Source organism: Ipomoea triloba, chromosome 2 (genome assembly GCF_003576645.1).
Source record: "Ipomoea triloba cultivar NCNSP0323 chromosome 2, ASM357664v1".
Classification (NCBI taxonomy): domain Eukaryota; kingdom Viridiplantae; phylum Streptophyta; class Magnoliopsida; order Solanales; family Convolvulaceae; genus Ipomoea; species Ipomoea triloba.
The window spans coordinates 1797481-1823389 of NC_044917.1; the positions used below are offsets into that span (position 1 = coordinate 1797481).

A 25909-nucleotide genomic window follows, 5' to 3' on the forward strand; every position below is an offset into this window, starting at 1 on the left:
CAACGACTGAGCGGTTCGAAGCTATATCGCTCTACGTATGACGAACAGTAATAAAGAGTAAGCAGGAGAAAGACAATCGGCAAATCACAAGTGTATTAGTGTAGTACTGATGAGTCCCCTTTCCAGTGAGGGGAATGACCCCTCTTTATACAAAGTGGATTCACTATGCACATGGTGTCTGATATGCAAGTGGAGGGCATATGGGCTGTCACTCCGCAAAATGCGCATCGGTTTGCTCGAAGTGGTTGAGTTGCTCGAGGTGATGAAAACACGGATCCCTTGTTCCCGAAAAGTTGTCGGTCGTCACATCAAGCAACTGTTGCGCTCGTGAGCCTCCAATCCACAAGGTGTGTTGCTTCCGATCATGCGGCCGACGGACCGGGTGACCGTCGACGGACCGGTTGGGTGACCGTTGACGGACAGGTTGGGTGACCGACGGACAGGTGATTTACGGACTGACTAGTACATGTGCATATTTACCCATCAAATATATATAAAGCATTAGACCTTAAAAAGAAAAAAAAAATTTTCTAAAATATTGCAATTTCCAGAAGGTGAGCATAGATGGGTTAAGGTAGTCAGACCGATATGCAATACTAGGCTCAAATGGTTAGGCTCGAGTCTATTGCAAAGCGTCAACCTTAATATGGGGAACGGAGTTAGAGGGACATGATCATCACTTGGTTGTTACAAAGTTAATGCTACCTGTTTTATGGGTTTATTTTAAGGGCAACCACAATAATAGTTTTTGGTGTGGTTTTTGAGGAGTCAATGCTTATGCGGAGGAGAGATGGAGAGGAGAGGGAAGAATTGAAATCACCATGCAAGAAGCTGGTTTTTGTCTGTGTTGTACATGTGGAAATTGGTGGCATACCGCGCAATCATAGTGTCCAGAGCGTTTTTTTCCCCTCTCATCTTCTCTTTTACAATCATACTTGCAAAAGCTTTTAAAAAATATAACTATTGGGAATGCTCTAATTATGTGGGACATTAACGGTAGAGTTACTTTTTTGATTTGTGGACTAAGGGAATTTATTATGTACCTTAATTATTGGTAGAATAGACATGTATAAATAATACTCAAAAAAAAGAGTGTTTGGGGTTCAATTTTCAGCATTCTAAGACAATATACATTTTTTAGCTTTATCACAACCTTGGACTTTAATTTTCTGCAATTCAAGTGTTTGTATTGGCCCGCCATCAACTGCTCTAGACTTAAAATCAACAAGCAGTAGCATTTTATTTTATATTATTGAAACTACTAACACATGAAAACATAATGTCTCGAAAAAAAAAAACACATAAAAACATAAAGTGCATACATTATATAAAACATGTAAATTATTGTCAAGACTGTATTGAAGTATGCATATGACTGATGTTACAAGCGTATATGAGCTGCAGTTGAAAGCCTTGTCGTCCATTCTTGAACTCTTTAATTTTTTTCACCACTTCATGGTCATGCTCCCAGAAAACCTAACGGACTTTGAAGCTGCCATTAGGCAAAAAAGGGAGTGGCCAACGAAGAAGATGAAGACTAAATTAAAGGATCGGAGAAGGTAGGAGTAGGCGTTAATTAGCTCATATATATATTTAATTTAATCATCTCCGTGGATGTAGGAGCGGAGGAGCATGGCGGCGCAGCGGCGGAGGATGTAAATCCGGCAGCGTTGCTCCTTGATCAGAGAAGCACACTTGCGCGTAAAACCAGTATTGATCTGTTTATTCTTGCTCATCTTCATCAATTGTTGAATTGAAGATTTTTAATTTGATTAGTAGCGGAGAGAGATCGGAGACAGATTGCAGGTGGGCGGCCGGCGGTAAGGGGAAAAAAGCCCTCCGATTTGGAGCTGGACCCTGAGAGCAAAACGGTAGAGGTGACACTGTATTTATACCTACCCAAACAGACATGATTTACAAGTTATTACAATGAATATGGACAACATGCATGCATCTTTGAAACAGATGAGGGATTTGCATGGAAAAGAGGGCGGATTACATGCGCCGTAATCTTACTTGTTAAGCGGTCGGGGATGGGTCAAGTCTAGCACTGCGTCTTAAAAATGTGACAGTATATAAACAAATAAAGTTGTATCATTGATTATGAGCTGTAACTTTTGACATAGTAGTAAGTGTTTGATCTAACAAGGGGTATCAAAGCTAGATAGACCAAGAGAGTGTTTGCAAAAATAATCAAATTTAGGCTCAGGTTAGATCGAGAGAGTATTGGTAAGAACTGAACTATTGTGACATTTTGGTTCAAAAATCATGTTTCAGGACAAAATTGCATTTCTTTTATCGGTGTTTGGAATTCGATTGTCTTATTAATCAATTTAGAGGTTTATTGACTTCTTTCCAGTTTAATTAACTAATTTAAAATGAAATTAGTGTCAAATTTTAAAACATTGCATGTTTAGAATAGAGATGTAGGCGGTGAAAAGGGTAAGGTGCAAGCAATACATATACATAATAAAGTGTTCATCATGTTAGAATTCTCATTCCAAGAATGATTGATTGTTAGGTAGAGTAGAAAAGTGGTAAAGAGAGCAAGCTAGAGAAGAGGAAATTTGTTGAATCTTGCCAAGGCATGGCCAAAGGATTTGGGGGCACAATATCGCCTTCATTCAATTCACTCACTTTTGAGAGGAGTGACCGAATATATGGAGCATAGTTCTGGTACGGTACTAAAAGATCAATTACTTAGAAGTGGGAATGATCAAATCTGCCAGTTGTTTCCAGGGTAGGGGTTTTGATCTGATATGATCTTTCCACCAACATTCCTGGCCTTTAGATAGGTAGCTGGTTTTTGCTTATGTTTTTTGGAAGCTACGTTTGATCCAAGTACGTTGTATGTCCACAACTTCTGCATAAGATTACACTCCATTGTGTGTTAGCTGTACGGACGTTGACTTATGAAACAGACCAAATTTTAAATACTTAGTTGAATTGACAACTAGGTTTCTTACAAGGTACACATACAACCTGGGAGTATGAATGAGAGGAAAGAGACTCATCCATCCTTATAACCAAAGGTTAAGAGTTCGAGCCTTAAATCTCCAGGTTAGTTGTCTTCGAATATTAGTTACTGTGTTCTCCGGTGAAAACCCTGGGCTACAAAAAAAAAAAAAAAAAGAAGAACACATGCATATGGTGCAGTGATAAAGCATTAACTACCAAGAAAGCTAAAATGAAGAAAACAGAGGTATAAGTTTTACTATATGTCTATATCAGATAGGCAACTAAACAATCAATGGATTTTATCAGCAGCATTTATTGCACTCAAGAGATCAGACAAGAGTTTCCTCATGCAAACCAGACTAAAACCAGCAATGTCTGTTATATACATGCATCACTACTCAAACAATCTAACATGTTTCTTGGCTCCATTTCTTCCAAAACCGGGTCTTCTCGTCCACCTGCTGCAGATTCGATTCGCAAGATGTGAGTTAACAAGGCCCTTACAGCTAATTCTGTCTTTCCCTCCCAAGCCTTATGGAAGTAACATAGTTAACTGGACTGTGAGCAGCAATTCCAGGAATAAAGAGTCCTACAATCCTCCACAGGATCGATTCCCAGCTTTCCTTGTATTCTGGTCCATGTATGTAACCTATCATCAAACCTCTGATCAACTCCCAAACAGCATTCAGGTACATCGGTATCAAGAAGCGTATCCCAAAATAGTTCGGGTTTGGCTCATCATCTACTCTCTAAAACCCAGCAGGAAAACAAGTCATCCATTGTTTCTGGTATTCAAATTCATCTAAAAGGAATATATATTTTTTCAAGTGATGCATAATTTGAACAGTTTAGGTAACAAGGACAGTGAAATGTATATATGCAGCATAAGAAAATAGAAATGCAGGAAGAGAGGTAGTCGGGACTTTACCTTTTCAATGTACAGGCTGTCGTAGTAGAGGCACACCCCGAAATGCTTATACAAAAATGTCTTGTCATCATATGGTAACCTAGGAACGAGATCGTTGCAGTAAACAGTCCTGAAGTACCTGGGAGCGGGTTGATTCAAATGCTCTTCCATGTACCTTCCTAACTGCCTGTTTCCAATCCTGGGCTGGCCGAACGTATAAATTCCCAATAATCGTTTCAGCATTTCCTCTTCCTTGTGCATTGCTAGAACTGTTGGGAACAAAATTGCAAGGGCTCCACCCAAGCTATGGCCTGTAACGACGAATTTTGCATTCTCATGCTCTCTGAGTAGACTTTTCAGTTTCATTCTAACGGTATAGTATGCAGAGAACTCTTCTTTGCCCGGATCATTAGGCTGTTTGGAGTTGTGTGATCCATTATTCTCATCAGAATCACTTAACAACATAGACGATGACTCAGAACTTTCTGCAGAACCAGATTTTGCATTTTTCACGAAAAGTTGTTCTTGGAATGTAGAAACATCCTCTCTGTTCCCCAAACCCATGGCTTCTAAAAACCCCATGTGTACTTTTCCCATTTCTGGAATCTCATACCAAGAATAGTCAAAATCAGTACTCCAGTCATCAACATCAAACGGTTCTGTGCCCCTAAAGCCAACCAATATCAAGTTTGCATCTTTCGGCTTGTCAGACAATATAAAAACTTGAGTGGAACTTTCTTGTTGATAATCTATCCCGAACATCAGATTGAGAACAAAAAAGACAAATGATCAATAAGGCAATGAGCGAACAGTGAAGAAAATCCACTTTCAAACAAGCAAAGAGAAATAAAATGTGTTTTGTTTTCTTCGAAACTTTCAACAATCCGCATGAATTGAATCATATGCATGCCACAGGTTAAATTCTCACCATTCCAACAGTTGTAGAAGTCCACAAAATGCATCTGCTTTTACAAACAAAAAGGAAATTACTGTAATTCAGATCTAAGATGAAAAGCCCGTGTTGCAGTTGATTCATGCAAAGTGCAAAGGAACAGGGAAGGACCATACCCTCCAGTGAAGATTTACAACATTCCTAATGACCTTTTCATTCTCATATGCCAACTTTGAAGCCACCATACAGAGGTCCATAAGAGCTCGGTTTCCAGGTTCTAATGGCACATTCATCAAATCAGGGCCTTCACTCTTGGATAGATCTATACGGCCATCTAAATGCCCAATTGCAGAAATATAAGTTTCAGACCCTCTTTGTGGCATCACCAATTGCCCTGATTCCATGACATGAAACATCATCTATAATCTACACATATATAATTGATAAAATAGCTAAAATGCAACAGCAAAGTAATCAGGTATCATTTCCAGTAGTATTATAGAGGCATTTCATCATGCATGTTATGAGCGTAAAACCAGTTTCAGACCCTCTCTGTGGCATCACCAATTGCCCTGATTCCATGACATGAGACATCCTCTATAATCCACACATATATGATTGATGCAAATAGCTTAAATGCAACAGCAAAGTAATCAGCTATCATTTCCAGTAGTGTTATAGAGGCATTTCATCATGCATGTTATGAGCATAAAACCAGTTTCAAAGGATTTGCAGCACACCATATGAAATGTGTAAAATCATTATCAAACAATATCACAAGAGAACTCATGAGTACTGTACTATGAGAGAGAGAGAGAGAGAGAGAGAGAGCATTTACCATGGAACAATTTGTAGAGGAAAGCAAAAAAAGTGCCATTGAGAGAGATGAGGTTGAGAATGAACTCCAGAAGATAGCCAGTCCACTCCAATGGTTTCCTAAACAAAGCTAACAACTTTCTCACTACAATGGAGACGAATATCACCCATATATGCTTAGGGTCCTCCCCATCTCCATCTCCATCTCCACCGCCACCGCCAGAAACACCATGGAGTTCTTCCCTGATGACCCCATAAGAGGAACTTTGAAGAAATTTAGCGCCGCTTTGTTTGTCCCCCAATACACCAAATCTTATGGCATCCCAAATCCCTCCATTCTCAGGCTTCACTATCAAGAACCTAAACTCCCCGCCGCCATTACCTTCCATTCCCAGTAAAAAGAACACCTGACCTCTAGTCTCTACACGGTGGGCACTCCGCCCCTTTTTAGAAAGATACAAACTTCGTTAACTGAACGAGAGAAAAATGCATATTCTACTCTATAGATAGCAGTATAGTACTTGTCATATACACTGTCACGTCACTACCCATTCGTGGCAACCATATCGTCCAGCTGCCAGGTTCGTTCAACAACAGACGCGGGGATTCATTTCGTTTCGTGCACCCTACAAATTGTGCCCAACCCATTCATCCACAACTTATTGCTTATATGAAACCGAAACTGATTGAGTGAACGAAACTCATTAATCAAATTTTTTTATATTATTGCTTATGTACTTACAAGTATATAAATGACTTGTATTAATAATATCAAAAAAATTTATATTATTACTTATATACTTACAAGTATATAAATGGCTTATATTAATAATATGGGAAAATAACTGAGTGAAAAAAACTTATTCATCTTTGTTTCAATTTTAATATGATACTTATTTAATCACTTTTCACCAACAAAAATTTTTATATTGTTACTTAAGTACTTACAAGTATATAAATAACTTAATAATATGAAAAAGTGATTGAGTGAAAGAAACTCATTCATTTTTTGTGTCAATTTTAATATATATATATATATACATGCACACACACTGAGTGATGGATTGGATACATGCACTTTATATTTAGTCTAAACTCATATGGTTAGACTCGGTTCTAGTTCATTACGGTCCAAAACTTGAGGGACACAATGCCTCCATTACGAAAAGTATAATTGTAAGATTAAGATATTGTCTTTATAATTTAGGAGATTGAATTGTAAGATTAAGATATTGTCTTTATAATTTAGGAGATTGTTCTTTTTTTATTTTTTATAATTAGATATACCATACATAATTGTACTTTTTTATTTTTTATAATTAGATATACCATACATAATTGTACTTAGTTCATTACGGTCCAAAACTTGAGGGACACAATGCCTCCATTACGAAAAGTATAATTGTAAGATTAAGATATTGTCTTTATAATTTAGGAGATTGAATTGTAAGATTAAGATATTGTCTTTATAATTTAGGAGATTGTTCTTTTTTTATTTTTTATAATTAGATATACCATACATAATTGTACTTTTTTATTTTTTATAATTAGATATACCATACATAATTGTACTTAGTTCATTACGGTCCAAAACTTGAGGGACACAATGCCTCCATTACGAAAAGTATAATTGTAAGATTAAGATATTGTCTTTATAATTTAGGAGATTGAATTGTAAGATTAAGATATTGTCTTTATAATTTAGGAGATTGTTCTTTTTTTATTTTTTATAATTAGATATACCATACATAATTGTACTTTTTTATTTTTTATAATTAGATATACCATACATAATTGTACTTAGTTCATTACGGTCCAAAACTTGAGGGACACAATGCCTCCATTACGAAAAGTATAATTGTAAGATTAAGATATTGTCTTTATAATTTAGGAGATTGAATTGTAAGATTAAGATATTGTCTTTATAATTTAGGAGATTGTTCTTTTTTTATTTTTTATAATTAGATATACCATACATAATTGTACTTTTTTATTTTTTATAATTAGATATACCATACATAATTGTACTTGCATTAACGTTAACATTAAAGAAATTCAATAATATATATGGATTCATTTCTTCTTTGGGGTTTGTGAGTTTGTGCATCATCATTGTCTGCTTGTTGATTGATAAGAACAAAGGCAATAATTGATAGGCTAAACTTACAAAGAGTTACAAATACGACATTTTTATGTATGGTAAGAACAGATGAGTCGTACATAAAGAGGCATTGTGGATATGCATAATGCATTATTATGTAGCCAAATCTTCCACTATTGTAAATGCTCCTTTCCAAATTATTTGATCAAGGCACAAAGAACAGGAGGAAATCTTTCATTCCATGTAAGGTTGAAAGTAATGATGAGAAATAAATAATGAAAGAATGCAAGCTATGAACAGCTCTCATGGAATCCAGTAAGCAGTATATGATGTAGTAGAGCCAGTAGCAGCAGCAGGGGAACAAAGAAAGAGAACCTTTCAGTTGAAGAGATGTTACAGAGGCCTCATCTGATCTGAATCTAAGGGCTTGGATTACTCGGCATCTGCGCTGTCATTGCCTGGTGGTGCGGTTGTCCTCTTGCTCATGTTTGCCCGTTGCACCAACCGAACCAAGGCTTCAACGACTTCTGACATGGGAGGCCTGAACTCAGGTTCCGACTGTCATGGTATTACAGAGAGCCGTGAGAAGATGGTGGAATGAAGTAGGCAGAAAAGTGGTATGGATTCGACTAAAATGTTATGATTTGGTTGAGTTTCAGCTCAAAGTAATACCTGGACACAGAGAGCAATCACATCAGCAAAGCGGGAGAGGGATTTGACTGGATAAAGTCCTTCGAGTGCTGGATCAACCATCTTAGACAGGGCATCAATGTCGTGGAGCTGAGGTGTAGCCCATCGAACTAAAGATTGCTCGGGTCTTGCCCTTGAGCTATATCAGCAAAAAGAAAATCAATCATCAGAAAAACAGCCATATGTAGATTGTTTTCTTGTGAGCGCGTGTGTTTTTTAAATGAAGTACCAGAAGCTCGAATAACTTTACCTATCGAATGGCTTTCTTCCAGTAACAAGTTCCAACATGACCACCCCAAAACTATACACGTCGCTCTTTATGGTATACTGCCCGGACATGGAAACCTCAGGTGCACCATAACCAGATCCTGAATTATGGTTCAAAGCCTGCAGAAATTTCAATGGTTTAAAAAATTGGAATCATTATAGTCAATACGCAGCAGCACTCATGCAATTTTACTGAACTGAAGACTGGATACAAGATGTATGGGTCATAAACAGAAAATGATCCAAACTATGGAAAATAGCTCCTATAAAAACACTTTGCAGTGTATCTAGGATTGAAATCGTCAAAATCACCAACCTGATCTTCATCTGGTATAAGGCTTGCTAATCCACAGTCTGATAGATGAGGATTGAGCTCCGAATCAAGTAAAATGTTGGAAGATGTAAAATTTTTATGAACCACGGATGGTGAGCAAACTTCGTGTAGATACCTGCAAAGAGTATGGTGCTTAAATGAGCTTGCAGGTAAATGTATGTATAGGAAATAGAAATTATTAGCCTTCTATAGGGCATAGCTCCAAATTTTTGTGTGTTATAGTTTCAGTGTCTTAAAGCCAAAGCGACGCAAGAATGACAATATCCATACCTACTGACATATTTTTAAGTTTGCTTGCAGGTTTGCTCATGATTCAGACTACTGAATATGACCAGCAAAATGACTTTCAAATATTGAAGAGATAACTAGAAAATTAATCAGCATTTATGGAATTATAAATGAATAGCTCCTGAACAGTTATTATAATGTTATTATGTTATTATGTCAACTGAACTTACTCCAATGCACGTGCTGCCCCCAATGCTATCTTAACTCTGCTGTTCCAAGTCAGTGGCTTGGTGTACTCATCTGAGAGATGAAGGAAATCATGCAAAGAACCATTTTTGTGGAATTCGTAAATCAGCAGATACTGTCCATGCTCTGAACAGTATCCTACAAGCTCAGTGACATTTGCATGATGCAGCTGAGATATTGTAGAAACCACATCCAGAAAATCTTCAGGGTATTGGACAGCAGTAGAATTAATTTTCTTTACAACACGAACCTGCAACAATATCGTATGTGAAGAAGAGCAATTGGTGATGATATATAGGTTCCAAATTGGGGGGATATGAGGCAAACAACTCTTGCTCCAAAAGCCACATTGGATACATGAGAATAAATTACCTTCCCATCTTCAAATTGAGCCCGGTAAACACGGCCTATTGATCCCTCGCCAAGAAGATTTTCAGCACTGAAGCTATCTGTAGCAATCTGCAAGTCTGCAATAGAATACTGAGTAGCACTTATCTGTGCTGTATTCATTTTCTTGGGGGGAGCAATGGGTTTGGGTGATGCATCATATTCATCTAATGATTTGCGAAACTCGACAGGTGGAGCTCTTGGAGGTCTTAGATTGACAGCAGCAGGAGTCTCAAACGTTTCTGTGCTCATTGTGGAGGAAGTTTCAAGAGATTTCATCTCTGTTTGGCAAATGGTTGAAAACAGAAGATTATGTAAAGAGCATAATTGCTAAATAGAATGCAAAGAAGTTAAACATAATTAACGTAACATATATTTGTGTTAAATATACCATCAGTTACTCACATACATCTTCCAATCCATTAATTGTGTTTTACAAGTAGGAAATTTTTTTCAAGCATTTCTATCATTAAGATCCGTGCAGTGATCTACCAGTGATGATCAACAGAGAAAGGAATAAAATCTAAAATAAAGTTTTGGCTCAAATGACAACACAATACCTTGTACTTCCTTCGAAGCAAGAGGAGAAAACATATCATTTTCACTTTTTTCTATATCAGTTGATTTCTTTCTTGATCTTCTCTTCATAACAAAGAAAGCTACTATTGCTCCAATAACTAAAATGGATATTACAATTCCAGCCACAGCACCACCACCTATACCAGATTTCCCACCACCATCACTGCCATTGCCTTCACCATTTGATGCACCGCCTCCAGATTGGCGATTTCTATTGGGCCTGTTTGCAGGTGGTGTGCCAGGAGGGGGTGGGGGTGCAGGCCCTGAGTTCCACGTATTACCGTCCGTTCTGTTACAAAAATTGTGAATCAGACCGGACTAAAGATTTCTTTCCAGAAATAACAATTAGTGTAATACAGTCTGAAACACTCACTGTAAACTATTTATGCTTTTCAGCTGCTGAGGAATCCAGCCAGTAAAATGGTTGTTCTCAACATTCCTGGAAGAAACAGTAAATGTCATTAAAGCATTTCAACTATTTCATTTAATTGTGTATTAAAGGAAAAAAAAATACAACTCACAGCTTATCAAGGGGTAGATTTGCGAGGACATCAATGGTCCCAGTAAACTGGTTGTTCTGCAAATTCCTACACAATGAGAATGTGCCAATGTGGTGAACATTATTTGGATGAAATAAAAATAAAGATTAAAAAAAAAAATCCGTATGTACTTACATGTTGCTCATACTTGTAAGTGATGCAAAACTTTGAGGAAGATTACCCACCATAGAATTGAAAGACAAATCCCTGAAATAAAAAATTATTAGGTTGAGGCATTCAGATTTTCTTGTCATGGAAATTTCATGGCAAGCAGAAGAGATAAGGTACACCAAGGGTAGTATAATACTTATTCAGAAGAGATAAGGTACACCAATCACTTGGATTTCTAAACTAATTACCCCAAGAACTTGTAGGAACTATTTCCCTATCAATAGTTCCTTATTTCATTAAAAGCTAGTATGGTACATCATGCCATGAATTTCTGGGAAGATTTCTCATTTAGATCACAGTAAGATGAAAGTAAAACTAATTCAAGAAAGAATCCAGATGAAGGTCTCAGTCTTACATTGTTGACAGAGAAGAAAGAGATCCAAACATATCGTTCAATTGGCCCTGAATTTGATTGTGACTCACATCTCTATAATTGGAAAGAAGAATAAGTATTAAGTTGCAAAAACAAAATACCAAATCAAAGTTTGCAATCAAAAGTGGAAAAAGTGTGATCAGTGCAATTGACTTACAAATATTGAAGAGAAGTCAATTGTGAAATGGAAAAAGGGAGTTGACCGCTAAAACCACAACTAGCAAGATTTCTGCATTGTAAAAAGATTGTTAAGCAGCGAGAGACATGTTCATAAAAGGAGAGATGAACAAATATGCAGACATGAAGCTTACAGTCTCTTCACATTTGGAGGAAGCTGATAAGGTAACTGGTTCCCGAGATTGTTGTTACTTATATCACTGAAAAATCCCAAGAAACCATCATATATAAAAGTTCAAAAAACCACAACATCTAGCACATAGTTGAATTCCAGTTGTCTTACAAGTTGGTTACAGATTTCAGTTGATCCAATTGGAATCCCATATTTCCAGTGAGTCCTAGATTTGAAATTTCGCTGGAAAAAGAATTAAGAACAAAGTATTAGGGTCAAGAGCAAAAATACATGGTTTTTCAAAATCAATGCAAAATGCAGGATGATATGAAGGGAAAAGATGATCACATTTCAGTTACTTTGTTGTCCTTGCAAGATATGCCCTTCCAGGATTCTCCACAGGGGTCACCATCATTTGCTTTCCAGTTTGTTAGCTGGGCTGGTGAATTCAGGCTGGTAAACATGCCCCTTAGGACAGAGGCTGGAAATTCAAAAACACAAGTAATAAATGTTATTATTTGTTGTATGCCTAAACATTTTGAAGTAAATGACATTTCTGATGTAGAATCAAAGCCAGTGGCAAACTGTTCTTAGTTTGAAGCACGAATTCTAAAGAAAAATTACATTTTGAATCATTTTACCACCAAATGTGTACAACCCATCATTTGATTCAGAATAATATGACACTGCTCACAAACAAATTCAGCTGTTGGACTAATGATTTGCCAGTGAAACTAATAATCCAAGCAACATCATGCAGATTTTTCCTTGTCAGTATCAAAATACGCATCCAAGAATGATAACCCACAAACAAGATACTAAAGATGAATTAGTTCACAAGAGATCACCACTCTGAACTCTCTCTTAGAGTTGCCCATCCAGAAAGTATGGACTGTTACATCTCACTATCTCAGTTTATATTAATCCATTTCACATCACATATACACACACCATAACAAAAAATTGGCATCTTTAATCATCATCTCCAAATCCAACACACATTAGAGTCCAAAAGTGAAGTAGATTGAAGAAAGAACTAACCATCACTCGGATCTGTATCAGCATTAGCTGAGCTGAGCCCATTAACCAGAATGCCAATGAGAAGCGCCGCAATCACCACAGATGCCTCCCTCATCTTCTCCTACTCCCCTCTCTCTCTCTCTCTCTCTCTTCTTCTTCTTCTTCTTTCACCAGTTCCAGATAGGGAACAGAAAGGCTTTGTCAGAGCTTTTTCCCTTTCTTAAATCCAAGGTATAAGCAAACCCAGAAAGTAAACTGTATAATTTAATGTCTGCACATCACTTTCACTAATGACCTTACGTCGAACAGGTGGCAGGGGTTAATCCCGTGTAGCAGCATATCCACACCCCATTTTTCCAACAAAAAAGCTGGCAGTCTGGCCAGCCCACGATCCACCAGAAGATTCCACCACGCGGAATTCTCTTCCTGATTTCTTTATTATATTTCAGACGCTAATAAGTTAAGTTTCACCAAATCCAGAAAACAACGATAGTAACAACACGTAGGCATGGCAGTAAAATACTTAGAGAGCATGGAATGCAGAAAAAGTGTACAGCGATAATGTCGCTGTAAATCTGTAACAAATGATAGATTTGCTTTTGGAAAAGGGCATCTACAATTCGATTTTCCTTTTCAAGAAGATCTTTATAGGAAAGATCGATCCGAAATATACTACCCGTATTGAGTATAACTTTCACTAAAATCATTATTTTGGTAACAAAGGATGATATGCATCCGGCTCACGTGGAGAGATTATCTCTTTCCGGATAATAAAACTAATTTTATTCATTTATTTATTACGGAGTATGAATTAATAGGTTCTACCCCGCTTTTTATAAGATAAGGAAAAAAAATTAAGTACAGAGTAATTTTTTAAATTCTTAATTCATCTAATTAGTCCTTTAATTAAGGGTACAGAACTATATTTACTTCCGTCAAATATATTAAATCCACTTCAATTCAATTGGTATTCATTAGAACTCAGAAGTGGATAAGATGCGCATTTATATAGTGAAATTATAACACGGACAAATTGAATGTAAAGATTTGCTACATCAAATTTGATCCATTAATCCACTACCAAAATGATATCAATATATGCATTTGAAAGGAATAGATGTGCTTATTTTCTCATCAATTTGGCTCAATGGATAGATTGGGGGACTATTGTTCTTGATCGGCCTTGATTGGGGTGTTTCACTACCTTTCAACGGATGCCAACGGTGTTGGGATGACTAGAGTTAGACAAGGCGCTTGTGCGCCTCTGATATACCAAAAAAAAAATGGCATAAGTAGATATTGAATAAATCGTTAATATTTGATATAGCATTATAACACTTAATTAAAAGATCGATTTTTAATTTTTTTGGAAAAAAAAATTCTATTAACTTTCATAAATTAAATGTTCAATACACAAGGAAGACAAAATTCAAATAAAATGAACATATTGAAAACTAGGTGCTCTTACTAATGCTAAAGAGTTTAGTTGCTTAATTGGTAAATAAAAGAAACCAACACGTGCCAATATAATCATCCTCAAATGATTGTTTCTAACCAAAGTTGTTATTTGACAGCTACTAATTAACAAAATTAATTGGGAAAAAATGGGAATCGGGAATCCTAGGAATAAGATAGCATGATGTATTTGACTGATTAATTTGATACGGAGTAGAATTTAAGAAAAATGATTTTCTTTTTTAGTTCGTTCAACAATTAGAAACTTAATTAAAGATTTAGTCCCATAATTATTATCATAGTAAAATTATTAATAATTTTAATTCCTAAAGTACATATTAATAAAATTAACTCAATATACATAAATTAATAACAAATTGTTAATGACTTTATAATTAAGTAACACGAAGTGACTTTGCAAAATAAAAAGTCTATTAATTATTTATGCTTCAATAAATTAAAAAAAGTAAATTAAAAAAAGTAATTATAAACCGATACTACAGAATTAATATTAGTAAAAATATTATTAAAAAAATAATGATTGTGGGCCACTCATAAAAAAAATATGATTAGAAGTTTAATGTGTATGTGAGAGGTGACAGCAGTGGGCTTTCGGTGAAATTTGTCATTTTGTTTGACCAAACCGACATATTGGAATATGTGATTGGAATATTTTATTTATTTAGGTAGAATTTGGTTGCTTAAGAACACTGCAACCTCTCCTATGATGTTTCAACTACACCTTCAGTGATTTTAAAAACAATTTCCACACTATCTATAAACTTATAACTTTTTGTTAAGAATTACATTATAAATTAGTCTATGATTAACAGATAAAACCATCCTTTCAAGATTTCTTGTTAAATTACCAAACTTTTTTTTAAATGTAAAAATGACACATTTTGTCAATAAATTATCATCTTTAAAAATATATTTATTTGTCAATAGAAAACTTACCCAAGAAATAACTAAATAAAAATAATAAAAAACCACAAAAGCACAGTAGAAATTTCATTTATTAATCCAAAAAAAAAAAAACTATCTGTGGCAACAACTATTGACACATTAACATAAGCACAAAGATCAAAGATTGAAAGAGTCTAATGTCCTGATTCGAACTGCTAAAACCTTTCTTCAAAAGAAGTTCATTGCCCTTTGATTTGAGCTGTGTGAAACGTTCACTAAGAAAATCAAATATGCTTTAAAGACCAATAAGAAATCTATGGCAGCTAATGATAGAAATGTTTCCTGCTAAAGTGAATGCCGATATTTAACAACATCCATCAAGTTCAAATTATATCTTTGGCATATTGCAGATATCGTGCTCTCGCTTAGACCATCCGCTGCATCTCCAAGGTTAACAAGTTTCTGAAGTTCCTCTGATGGGACTAAAACCTGTCCAGACCATCAATAGAGTTCATCAAGCATAATCTATCATCAAAGATGAAGGATTCATATACATCTACAACAGATAATACAATGATCAAAGTACTGCTACGAAGGAATTGGTATAACATTTGGAAATGAAGAGCTTCATAGTTTTCAAACTCCGATTATCCAACTTAGAAACTTTGGAGGAAAATTTCTAACAATTCATATACCGAATGCTTGTCAATCATTTTACATTTCATTATTGATTATCACCCACTTAACAATATTATTAACCTGGTATTTCCTTGTTCTAGTTCCCTATTTTAGCTCAACTTAATGTCCTGATGGCTTCAGAATTTCTTCAGTGTCTTTCTTAACCATGTCAAAATGGCATCAACATAGTGACCAAACATTTAGTTATTGTTGGCTTCAGTGCATCACAAGCTAGATAGCCGATGGTGCTACTCACCCAAGATGTTACTTTATCTCCACTACATTGACCTCAGAGCTTGGTCCTTGAGAATTTTCATTAAAGTTAGATCACCTTAAGGCAAAAAGTCTAAACTTTGTTTCCAAGAACATGTCTATTTCTAGCAGGTAATAAGATTATGTCATACAACATCTTCATAATAAGCTGAAGGAAACATAGCAAACTTATCTTGTCTTGCCTGTAGCACTGGAAAAGATTTTTTATTTTAATTCTAAGGACCAGAAGTTTGGTGCAAGGTTAGCAAGGAATGTAAGACTTCAGACTTGGCATTAGAGTAGAATTTATGTAAAGATCAATTGGAAATTCTTACCCATGGAGATCTTAGGTTATTGCAATTTTCTTTTGAATTGGCTTTCATACTTCTGTTCTCATTTGCTGTTTCTTCATTGAAATTTTGTTTGTTTGGGCAATCTGTAACTAATTCAAGAAGTTTCTCACTCCCCTGAAAGAACAAACCAACCAGTTTCATCAGAAAGCCAAATTACAATAGCTCTAAACACATAGGAAAGAGAAAGTAACTGCAAGCAACAATGCTAAGCTTCAGTAAATTAATAAACTTGGAGCTGAGATAAATACTAGTTTCCACCAGAAATATAATACAGAGTAGTTAATATTAGTTTATTAAGGACAATTCTATCTTTTTGATAGCAAGGTGTATAGGCTACACCTATATTTCATCACCAGGATATTTCATGACTTCAAAATGTTCACAAGACATCAAATTCAGATAAGTTTTACTTGTCAGCATTCCTAAAGAAGATTTGCTCACCTTCAAAGCTCTCCAGTGAGAGTATGTGCGGAACAGGATCCAAAAGAAAGGGATGTTAGGCAAAGGTAGCACCTATAAAGAATGAAAATGGAGAACACTCTCAATATGTAGAAAAGACTAATTGTCAAAATGACGTAAACAAACAAAAAATTTTCTAGACATTCCACAGCAGTGATTAGAATACCGTAAAGACTGATGTCAATGGAAGCAAAACAGCCGATCCGTATAAGTACTTCTTGTGAATAACTGATCCCCTAACAATCCAAGGATAAAATTTTAGTTTAAAAAAACATTCAGGGGTATTCCATAATCACCATATTAAATTAAAGTAAATTCATGGTAATTATGATTCACCAAAATACTATTGAAAAGAAGACAAGCAAAACATTTCACATTACCTGAAGGCAATGTGTCTTAGCCTTCGACGAACTAGTCGACCATTTAAACTGCAATTTTTAAAATATATACTAATTCTTCAGCATAAGCCATGTGAATAAGAATGGAATACATTGCTAATCTATACGCTATGTGTTGGTAGTTTGATATACACACAAGCTTTCAAGTGAAAAGGTATCCATTCATGCACACACACACACACACACACATATCGATTCTCATTCCCATTTACTAACAAATATTTGCTTCGAATTCTGATGTTTGAACCAAATGCACCCATAGTAAATACACATCCACCCTCATTATTGTAGCTAATGCTCCCCAAAATAGTCCTAGTGTCCTTAAGTTATCTATTGATATGCACAGAGTAAACAGACTACTTTCAGCGTTTGCATTCAAGTGAAACAAGCTAAGCCACCATACTAAAGTTCAATTGGGGGAAAAGAAGGGGAAATAATACAAACAGAACTTCAAAGACAACACTATACACATGCACTATAGAACTATACTGAAAACTTGGAACTTTTTTAAAAAATACTATAATAAATAAATAAATAAATAAATAAATAATCTTCCCTCCCAAAATGGACAGAAATAAATTAGCAAACCATTCTCAAATTCAGTCTTTAGAGAAACAGCATTCCAAACCATAGCTCACCGATACCCTAGACATGAATGACCTTTTTTCTTCCAAAGTGACTATTATCAGCAAAGTATAAACAACAAACAATCAAAATAAATTAAAGAGAACCATGCATACCTAGATGGATAGGTGATTTCTACTTGATTGACATCCTTCGAAATGGATTTCAAGAAGATCTCGGAAGGCTTAACTCTAGACAGCAGGCGCAAGCCCAACCTAAATCCAGGAATTACAAACTCATAAATAGTAGCAATTACATACGCAACAGTTATAAACAGAAGCAAGTAAGAACTCGATTTATTTACCCATGAATTTTGCTCTTCAAACTCCCAGCCGGTGCCTTTTCCAATTGACTCCACTGATTGCTCATCTAAAATCAACACAGAAAAAAGGTCAAAAGCTCCACACTAACACGTACGAACTTACAATCAGAAAGCAATACGCAATACGCAATACTTAAAAGAGCAAAAATGTAAGACCTTAGTTGTAGCAAAATCGATGGCGAGTTCAATATTAGAGCCGGTAGGCTTATCCTTGGCGGGGCTGGAGATCCTGGTCCAGAGCTCATTGAGCGTGGACGGAGTGTTGCCAGACTGCGCGTCGCATGCGGACGGGTCAACCGATCGGCTGAAGCACCAGTTCCTGCCTCTGATCGGAAACACTATTAGCCGAGCTCTCACCATCGATTCTAACGGTTTGTCGCCGGAATATAAATTAATTAATGGAGGACCTGAGGTATGGAAAATGTGGAGAAGGTATAGAGAAGTATGGAGAATCGTGTGTATATATCGGTGGAAATCCGCCGCGAAACGCCTCCGAGAAAGCAAATGCTGGTCAAGTCACTACTCACTGAAGCACTAATCGGACAAAAATGGAGGGAGGAAGGAGGCGGTCCCAGACGGCTTTAACCTCCGCAGTCCGCACTCACCATTCCACACAACAATAACCCAACATTTTTCACCCAAGTCGTATTATATTTTGGAATTTTTCTTTTTAATGGCGCGCGGAATAATATTGTATTAATTATTAGTTCATTATCTAATTCCCCATTTTAGTCCCTTATTTTTTGCTCTCATTTTTATGTTGGAATACAATAGAAAAAAAATCTAAAAAATTCAGTCCTGAAAAAATTAAGTGAAACATAAATTTTGTATTAAAAATCACAAATTTAATTCTTAAATCGTTTAAATCAAATTTATACACAAGATTTTTTTTCAATGCATAATTTATGAAAATATGAGTAAAATTTTACACCATTAAATAATAATTGTGAAGCTCTCTGAGCCTAGTTTGATCCAACAGATATGCGGTGCGTTTGGACTCCGGAATGCAACAGAGACGGCTGGAGACACGTGGAATGATGAAAGGGAGCCACGATGTTTCTTCTACCTCATTCCGCATAGCTCTTCTCTTTCTTTAATCGGAGAAAGAAAGGATGAAGGCAGTTGGGACACCGAGAATGTGGTGGGCAATGAAGGGCACAAGTAGCAGCATGGTCCTCCTCCGCCGCGGCGGGCTGCGCCTGATAGCGGACAAAGCATCTAACCGGTCCGCCGTGCATGGAACTAAGATCCCAGTTCCTGATGTCGTGGAGGTAAGTTGTTTTTCTCTTTGGTTTCATAGATTCTTCAGTTATAAGTTATAACTCCTTCAAGACAAATAAGTTTGATGGTGTTTCGCAGAAGGAGCAGGTGGAAATGGAGGTTGAGAGGGGCAAGGATGACAAGGAGAAGAAGAGGAAAGAGGTGGAGAGTGCAGTCGACGACAAACTCAAAAACAGGAAAGTGATTTCACCTGAGTCCAGTTCAAACACATCCTGATTCCTTTCCTGACGTAGACAAGCATTTTGTGGATGTAATCATACTGTAAAAACATCATCAAAATCATGGAATTTTACACCTCATTCCTCTCCCCCATCTGTATTACAATACAACAGCGAGACTTGATCGTTCAGTGTAGACATAACATATTACAAGACAATTAACACTAAAAAATAAGGGATCTAACCTTCCTCAGCTGCTTCTACGAACCTCCCACGAACCCATTTCTTGGATACTGCTGTTGGCTTAGCCGGGGGCTGGTTACTTGTGGGCTGAGATGTAAATCCATTTGGCCATGGCTTCTGCTCATCTTCCTCGACCTCACTTCTCTTGCGATCACCGCCTACTTCTTCTGCAGTGTCCAACTTCTTTAACCCAGCATCTAATGGAGCCACATTACTGGAAAACGGTAGGCCCAGTTTTTTCTTGCTGCCAACTGAATCATAATCACTCAAGCTTGACAAAAAGGCCTTGCTGCCAAGTGAATCATAATCACTCAAGCTTGACAAAAAGGCTGCGCCTTTACCATTAACTAAAGGGTGCAAGTGTTTCCCAGTAGACTTGAAGTTGTGAATGCCATCACCATTAGGCAGTAATACATGGGCTCTGCTTGATTTTCTTTGGTCAACTTCCTCCAAAGTTTCAAGTTTTGTCAGTGTCGGGTCATCAACACTAGCTGGTTCAGTTGGAGTGAGTGAATGCTCTGTGCCATTTTCAACAGAATAGACATCTCCTATATCTATGGACTCAATGTAACGAATTGCTTCTGCAATGAGCTCCCTGCTTTCAATAAGGGATGCTTTAGCTACAGGACTCTTTGTGGCAGCAATCTCAAGTGCCTTTGCAGCCTTCTCAGCCTCAGCAATCAATAATCTGAAAATATGATCAGGCAAAACATCACATCAAACTTCAATTATCTGGTATAGAATAGTAGTCTAGCAAAATAGCCACTATCATGTAGCTACAGCAAAGTATGCGACGCAGATAAGAATGTGGTAGTTATGTTATTGTCTTCTTGCTTGAATATCTTTTACATAAAAGTAACCATGAGGCCATGTGATGTTAGAGTGTGTCCTTCAAGAATGAACTTACTTTGCTCTGGCCAAGGCTTCATCCTTCTTGTTGTCTATCACTGCTCTCTGTGTTCTGATATTCTTTAGCATTTCTAGCTTGGAACTTGCTAAAGGATCCATGTATTTTGGTATACTACTTCTGTCCAACCTAACTTGTTGAGTTTGACTCTTTGGTTTATTGAGTGCTAGACCATTTATATCATCTTTCTTCGTTGATGGGCTTCTTTTTCTGGTCTGTCCATTGCTGCTTGGCCTTTTCCTTTTCTTTCTTTCAACACCATCAGGTATACCACGTTGTTTAGCCATACCAGAGCATACCCGATTGCGGTATTCCTATTTGGAAAAAATATGAAGGGTTATAATTGAGCAAGTGTAAATATTTGAGTGGATTACCACTAATGTGAAAAAATATGAAGGGTTATAATTGAGCAAGTGTGAATATTTGAGTGGATTACCACTAATGTTGGTACGCAGAGCCATTTCTAACACCAAGCAGAGGGTGGAGAATGAGAAATAACAACAATTACAACCTAGACTGTACTAAGGATTCCCACATTTGCGAATGCTTCTTATTTGTTGTATATGCAAGCCGTTTATCAGAAGATTATAGCATCAAATCATGAATAACAAATGGACTGTACTAGCAAGTAAGAGCAACTATTTCTAAGTGATATGGGTTCTTACAGGATCCGCCCATTTGGCTGCAATGGCTTCAGAAATCTTCCTCCGTTGCTCAGCAGACTTGGGTTGATTCTTGTTGCCCTTTGGCTTCTTTTTCCTTTGTTGAATACTCTGCAGCCATTCCCGCTCCAGCTGTTCATTCAAAATCTTGTAGGAGTCCCACTGCAACTCTTCCTCGCCAAAGAGCCCATTCCTAGAAGCTCCTGCTAATAAATTCTGCCATTCAAAGTAGCAAGTCTCCTGCAACATCAGCTTCTTACGACGTTTTTCCCAATTAAGCTGCATACTAGCTCCTATTTTCATCCTTGTTTCACCACTGCCATAATCATTTTAAGCATAGATTTCACGATGTCAGGACAAAAATGGCAAGGGAAAACAAATAAGCATTTTACTAGCTAATCAAACAAGAGCTCATCCAAGCTACCAATCATTTCAAGGTAAGACTTAATAACAAGCAATACATACTATCATGATTGTTCTCCTTAACATTTCCTAACACCATTAATGATAGAACTACTAAATCAAATCTTTTTGTTCGTTTGGAATGGATGATATACATGCTATTCATGACACTCAATTCTATTAATCAAAGACTCATCCTGGAAAAGGGTCAACCGTTAGCTAGTGGGAAGACAGCATCAACCTTCATACTGGCCCAAATAAATGTGCAGTATGTGCTAATCCAGGATGTACAAGAAAATGAAACAAGTTAAACAAACAAAATATGAATTGCCATGAATTTCTTGGGGACATTAGATTTATGACATTACAATACATTTTATGATACAAAAGCTTTTAAGAACAAAAGAAATTTAGTGTTACACCCCACCTTTGAGCATGCCCAAGATTGGCTAGCTTCATCTTGACCTGTGTAAGCTGAAATTATTAGTAAAAAAAAATAGCCAACATGCATTAATGATTAATCTAAGATTCTAAGGGCTTTGATTATGCACTTTGTGAAATGTGGTGATACCAGAGTTGGCTCATTCTGGATTGTCTGGTGTCATTAGATTTGTACAGAATTGTTCTTGATGCCAGCCTCTAAAATATTATTATTATTTCCATATATTTTGCATCAATTCATTACATTACTGCTACATGACATCACCTTAGGGTCCTGCATTGCAAGCCTGGTTCTCTCTCTAATCCGTTGCAATGTTTCTGCAAATGAGCATGCTCAACAAGTATAACAAAACAATTTTTAAAAACAAAAACCAGAAAGCCAAAATAAAGAGTTTAGAATTACCAGGACTGTGCTTCCTGCCTTTATTCCAAGGAACTCTCCCTTTGTTAGCTTTGGGGACCCTCATCTGTCTTACGCTCTCATCCAATTCAGTTGAATTACCAGTCTCAGATTGCTGCTCCATAGCAGTGCACTCTAAGCTTCTTGATTCAATACTTAACTTCACACAACCTTCGTAGCAATCCTTCTCACTGCTCTGGTTAGACTTGGTTACCACTTCCTGAAAAGTAGCCACTGCCCTTATCATTAACCCACCCCGGCGCAGCTTAAGTCCGCCCAATCCCTTAGCTTCTCCCGGGATGCAAAAGGATCTCCGTGAAGACGGAAATCCAGTATCCTTCCCATACACAAATCTAGTATTACAGAATAATTTTTGAGAAGTAACTGCAAAAACATTGTTCCGGTAACCAGTAGCAATATCTGCACAACAACAAAGCATATATAATTTTTTTTTCAGACAACAAAAGGACAAACAACGCACAAAAGCTATTCGAGATAGAATTCCGATTCGCTATGAGCTATAACATAACGAGACTAACTAGAAATCGAAGACAACAGTGAAAGGAAAACATAAAATGGAACAATTCGAGATAGAATTCCGATTCGCTATGAGCTATAACTTAACGAGACTAACTAGAAATCGAAGAAAACAGTGAAAGGAAAACATAAAATGGAACAATTCGAGATAGAATTCCGATTCGCTATGCACTATAACTTAACAAGACTAACTAGAAATCGAAGAAAACAGTGAAAGGAAAACATAAAATGGAACAATTCGAGATAGAATTCCGATTCTCTATGCACTATAACTTAACGAGACTAACTAGAACTCGAAGAAAACAGTGAAACTAAAACATAAAATGGAACAACATTGAGGGAAATCCAGAAAAGTCGAGGAAGGGAAAAATTCACCTAATAAATGCATCAGTAGCTCATCCAGTCAACTAAAATGGTGACAGTTCAAGTATTCCGGGAATCTCCGAGCGGTTTTCAGATTCCATGCAGTTTCTCTTGTTCGTTTTCCGCTACTACAGTGGCGGGAGAGGCGACGGAGAATCGGTTTTGGACTTCTGACAACACCGCTACGGCCACAGACGCTGTAGCTTTACTGCTTTAGATAGACGAAGATAATTTTGTTCTAAGATTTAAGTAACGGGCCGAACTTAACTGAGACCAATGTTTTGGCCCAATAGATCCTGCTTCCGAGCCCTTAAATTGGGCTTCGCTTGTAATGGGCTGATTACATGATGGGGCTGAAATGTAATTTTAAATTTATTATAAATTATATTAATGGAATCAATAACATAGTACAAAATTCAATGGGGTAGCTCAGGTGAAAAGTGAGCTTTTCTTGTGGGGAATAATTTTGAAAAAACCTGGGTTCAATTCCCTTTTTTTTTGTGTGTGTGTGTGTGAGAGACAACAATCTAACATATTCATGCATACACGTTTTATTTCAATATACTATAAAATTTTAATATTTATGTCAAAAGTTTGATTTTTAACAAATTTTGAGATCTAAATATCGTCCGATTTTGTTTGCCTTTTTTTTTTTTTCTCAAATGTGACAAAAGAGTGTATTTTTTTTTTCTCAAATATGACAAAAGAGTGTATATTTTTTCTCATTTTCAACACGACTAAAGTTTTTCTTTTAAATTATCAACTTACAATATACTTGAAATATCAACAAACTCAACAAAGCAACCATTCTCATAATGAGATACCCATCTTATCATCCGAAAGAATTCCATTGAGGATTGGAAATCACACATTAGCCCTCCCCGTGCTCAAGAATACCTTAACAAGAAAGTATGGAGCTTTGTTATGTTCCATATAGACATGCACTACTTTAATCTCGCACTCACAACGCATAACAGCTGGTTTTGCATGCTTCTAATCCCAATCAAGTTGGTCGAATAGTTGTTTTGGTAGTCATAAGTTTTTAAGTTTGATTATTTGTGAAAGTTGTATGCTGACCTTATAGTTTTGAATTTGATATGTTTACCTCATCGTAGTCCTCTGTCATTTGAAATAATTTCTACATGTTCAAATGTATTGGTGAAACCTGTGGTGCCTACCCACCCTGCATCTAGGGTTTAGGTAGGGATAGGCCAATATGGCAATGAATTCCTTGGAAAAAAATGACAAACAAAGCTTTCAAAACATGATTCCCCCTCCATCATTTTGTCCACGCCGCTGCAATTATTCACTCCGTTGAATTCTCATTTCTCTTTTTTCAATTTTCTTTTAATCCGCATCTCGTAAAATCTAATTAGTTTAGTCATATATCAAATCTTATTTGGAGCATCTCACAACCTATTTTATTTGTTATACTGTATTAATATCTACATCTTGCAATTTCAGTAATACTTTGGGTCATGTCTTATATCTACCGGGTTTTAACCTATTTTTACATATTACACTAGTATTTCGGTTGGATGTCAGTCGAGTTGGCGGAATCCAGCCTCTGCTTGATTCAAGACGTAGTGATGTAACTTACCATGGAGTGGTGTGATTAAATAGTTAACATCCACCTACATATCACCAATTAGTTTTAAGTATGATATAACAATCAAATAACTAGGTAAGCATAATGCAGCGCTGAAATCCAACAATTTTCATTTTGTAATATGTGACTAATTCAATTGTACCTTGAGTTTTTTTTTTTTTTTATCATCTCCCAGGCTATTTTTTCTTACTACACTAGTTTTAAATATTCTCACAATTTGCAACTAATTCAGTTATATCTTCTCATTTGAAACCACCTTTACAGTCTTTTTTTTTTCCATGAAAAAATAAAAACATTTCTTTTTATGTATTTGACTTTTAGGCCTAAATTTCAGGCATCTTCCCAAGTCACCGGCGCAGATGTTCCTTTCGGTGCCAAATCATCGTACTCTGCAGGCCCAAACTGGGGATATAATGTACATTACCCACAGACCGCACTCCCACTTCTCTTCTGTTTTTTTACCCAACTCGGTCCACGATGTTGATTGAGCATCTAAAAAATGTCTACCATCTCTAAGTTAATCGAATATGATTCTTCGTACTTATGAGGTATTTGGTAGAGTGTAGTATTTATATAACTTTTTCTCTTCTCATTTCTAATAATTATATTATTTCCTACTGAACAATGTAATTTGAATTTTTATTTTATTCACACTTTATTCT

The 25909-nt window shown here is 36.4% G+C and overlaps 4 protein-coding genes and 1 long non-coding RNA gene across 5 annotated transcripts; 1 reads left to right on the forward strand and 4 right to left on the reverse strand.

The window, feature by feature from the left end:
• The first annotated feature begins 1461 nt into the window (after positions 1 to 1461).
• On the forward strand, positions 1462 to 2298 carry LOC116011331. The gene is made up of 2 exons (XR_004097006.1): positions 1462 to 1559; positions 1621 to 2298. It is a non-coding gene; the product is annotated as an uncharacterized LOC116011331 (long non-coding RNA).
• Positions 2299 to 3183: 885 nt separating this feature from the next.
• On the reverse strand, positions 3184 to 6161 carry LOC116011288. Its single transcript, XM_031250840.1, has 5 exons — positions 5596 to 6161; positions 4934 to 5151; positions 4794 to 4827; positions 3887 to 4614; positions 3184 to 3707 (listed from the first exon to the last, which is right to left on the reverse strand). Exons 1-5 carry the CDS (start codon positions 5960 to 5962, stop codon positions 3465 to 3467), a joined length of 1590 nt encoding a protein of 529 aa, XP_031106700.1. The 5' UTR covers positions 5963 to 6161; the 3' UTR covers positions 3184 to 3464.
• A 1539-nt stretch (positions 6162 to 7700) lies between these two features.
• LOC116010318 (protein STRUBBELIG-RECEPTOR FAMILY 7-like) lies at positions 7701 to 13351 on the reverse strand. Its single transcript, XM_031249670.1, has 16 exons — positions 12819 to 13351; positions 12126 to 12258; positions 11949 to 12020; positions 11800 to 11865; positions 11646 to 11717; positions 11471 to 11542; positions 11080 to 11151; positions 10927 to 10992; positions 10779 to 10844; positions 10387 to 10694; positions 9812 to 10107; positions 9424 to 9689; positions 8948 to 9080; positions 8615 to 8751; positions 8347 to 8503; positions 7701 to 8232 (listed from the first exon to the last, which is right to left on the reverse strand). Exons 1-16 carry the CDS (start codon positions 12910 to 12912, stop codon positions 8107 to 8109), a joined length of 2136 nt encoding a protein of 711 aa, XP_031105530.1. The 5' UTR covers positions 12913 to 13351; the 3' UTR covers positions 7701 to 8106.
• Positions 13352 to 15248: 1897 nt separating this feature from the next.
• LOC116007871 lies at positions 15249 to 18882 on the reverse strand. Its single transcript, XM_031248541.1, has 8 exons — positions 18401 to 18882; positions 18227 to 18291; positions 18039 to 18137; positions 17281 to 17328; positions 17067 to 17136; positions 16883 to 16954; positions 16424 to 16555; positions 15249 to 15647 (listed from the first exon to the last, which is right to left on the reverse strand). Exons 1-8 carry the CDS (start codon positions 18602 to 18604, stop codon positions 15504 to 15506), a joined length of 834 nt encoding a protein of 277 aa, XP_031104401.1. The 5' UTR covers positions 18605 to 18882; the 3' UTR covers positions 15249 to 15503.
• Positions 18883 to 19723: 841 nt separating this feature from the next.
• LOC116010430 lies at positions 19724 to 23833 on the reverse strand. The gene is made up of 8 exons (XM_031249839.1): positions 23651 to 23833; positions 22742 to 23158; positions 22604 to 22656; positions 22325 to 22362; positions 21499 to 21811; positions 20834 to 21147; positions 19929 to 20614; positions 19724 to 19838 (listed from the first exon to the last, which is right to left on the reverse strand). The coding sequence occupies exons 1-8, from the start codon at positions 23661 to 23663 to the stop codon at positions 19822 to 19824; spliced, it is 1851 nt and encodes a 616-aa protein (XP_031105699.1). The 5' UTR covers positions 23664 to 23833; the 3' UTR covers positions 19724 to 19821.
• Between the last annotated feature and the right edge of the window lie 2076 nt (positions 23834 to 25909).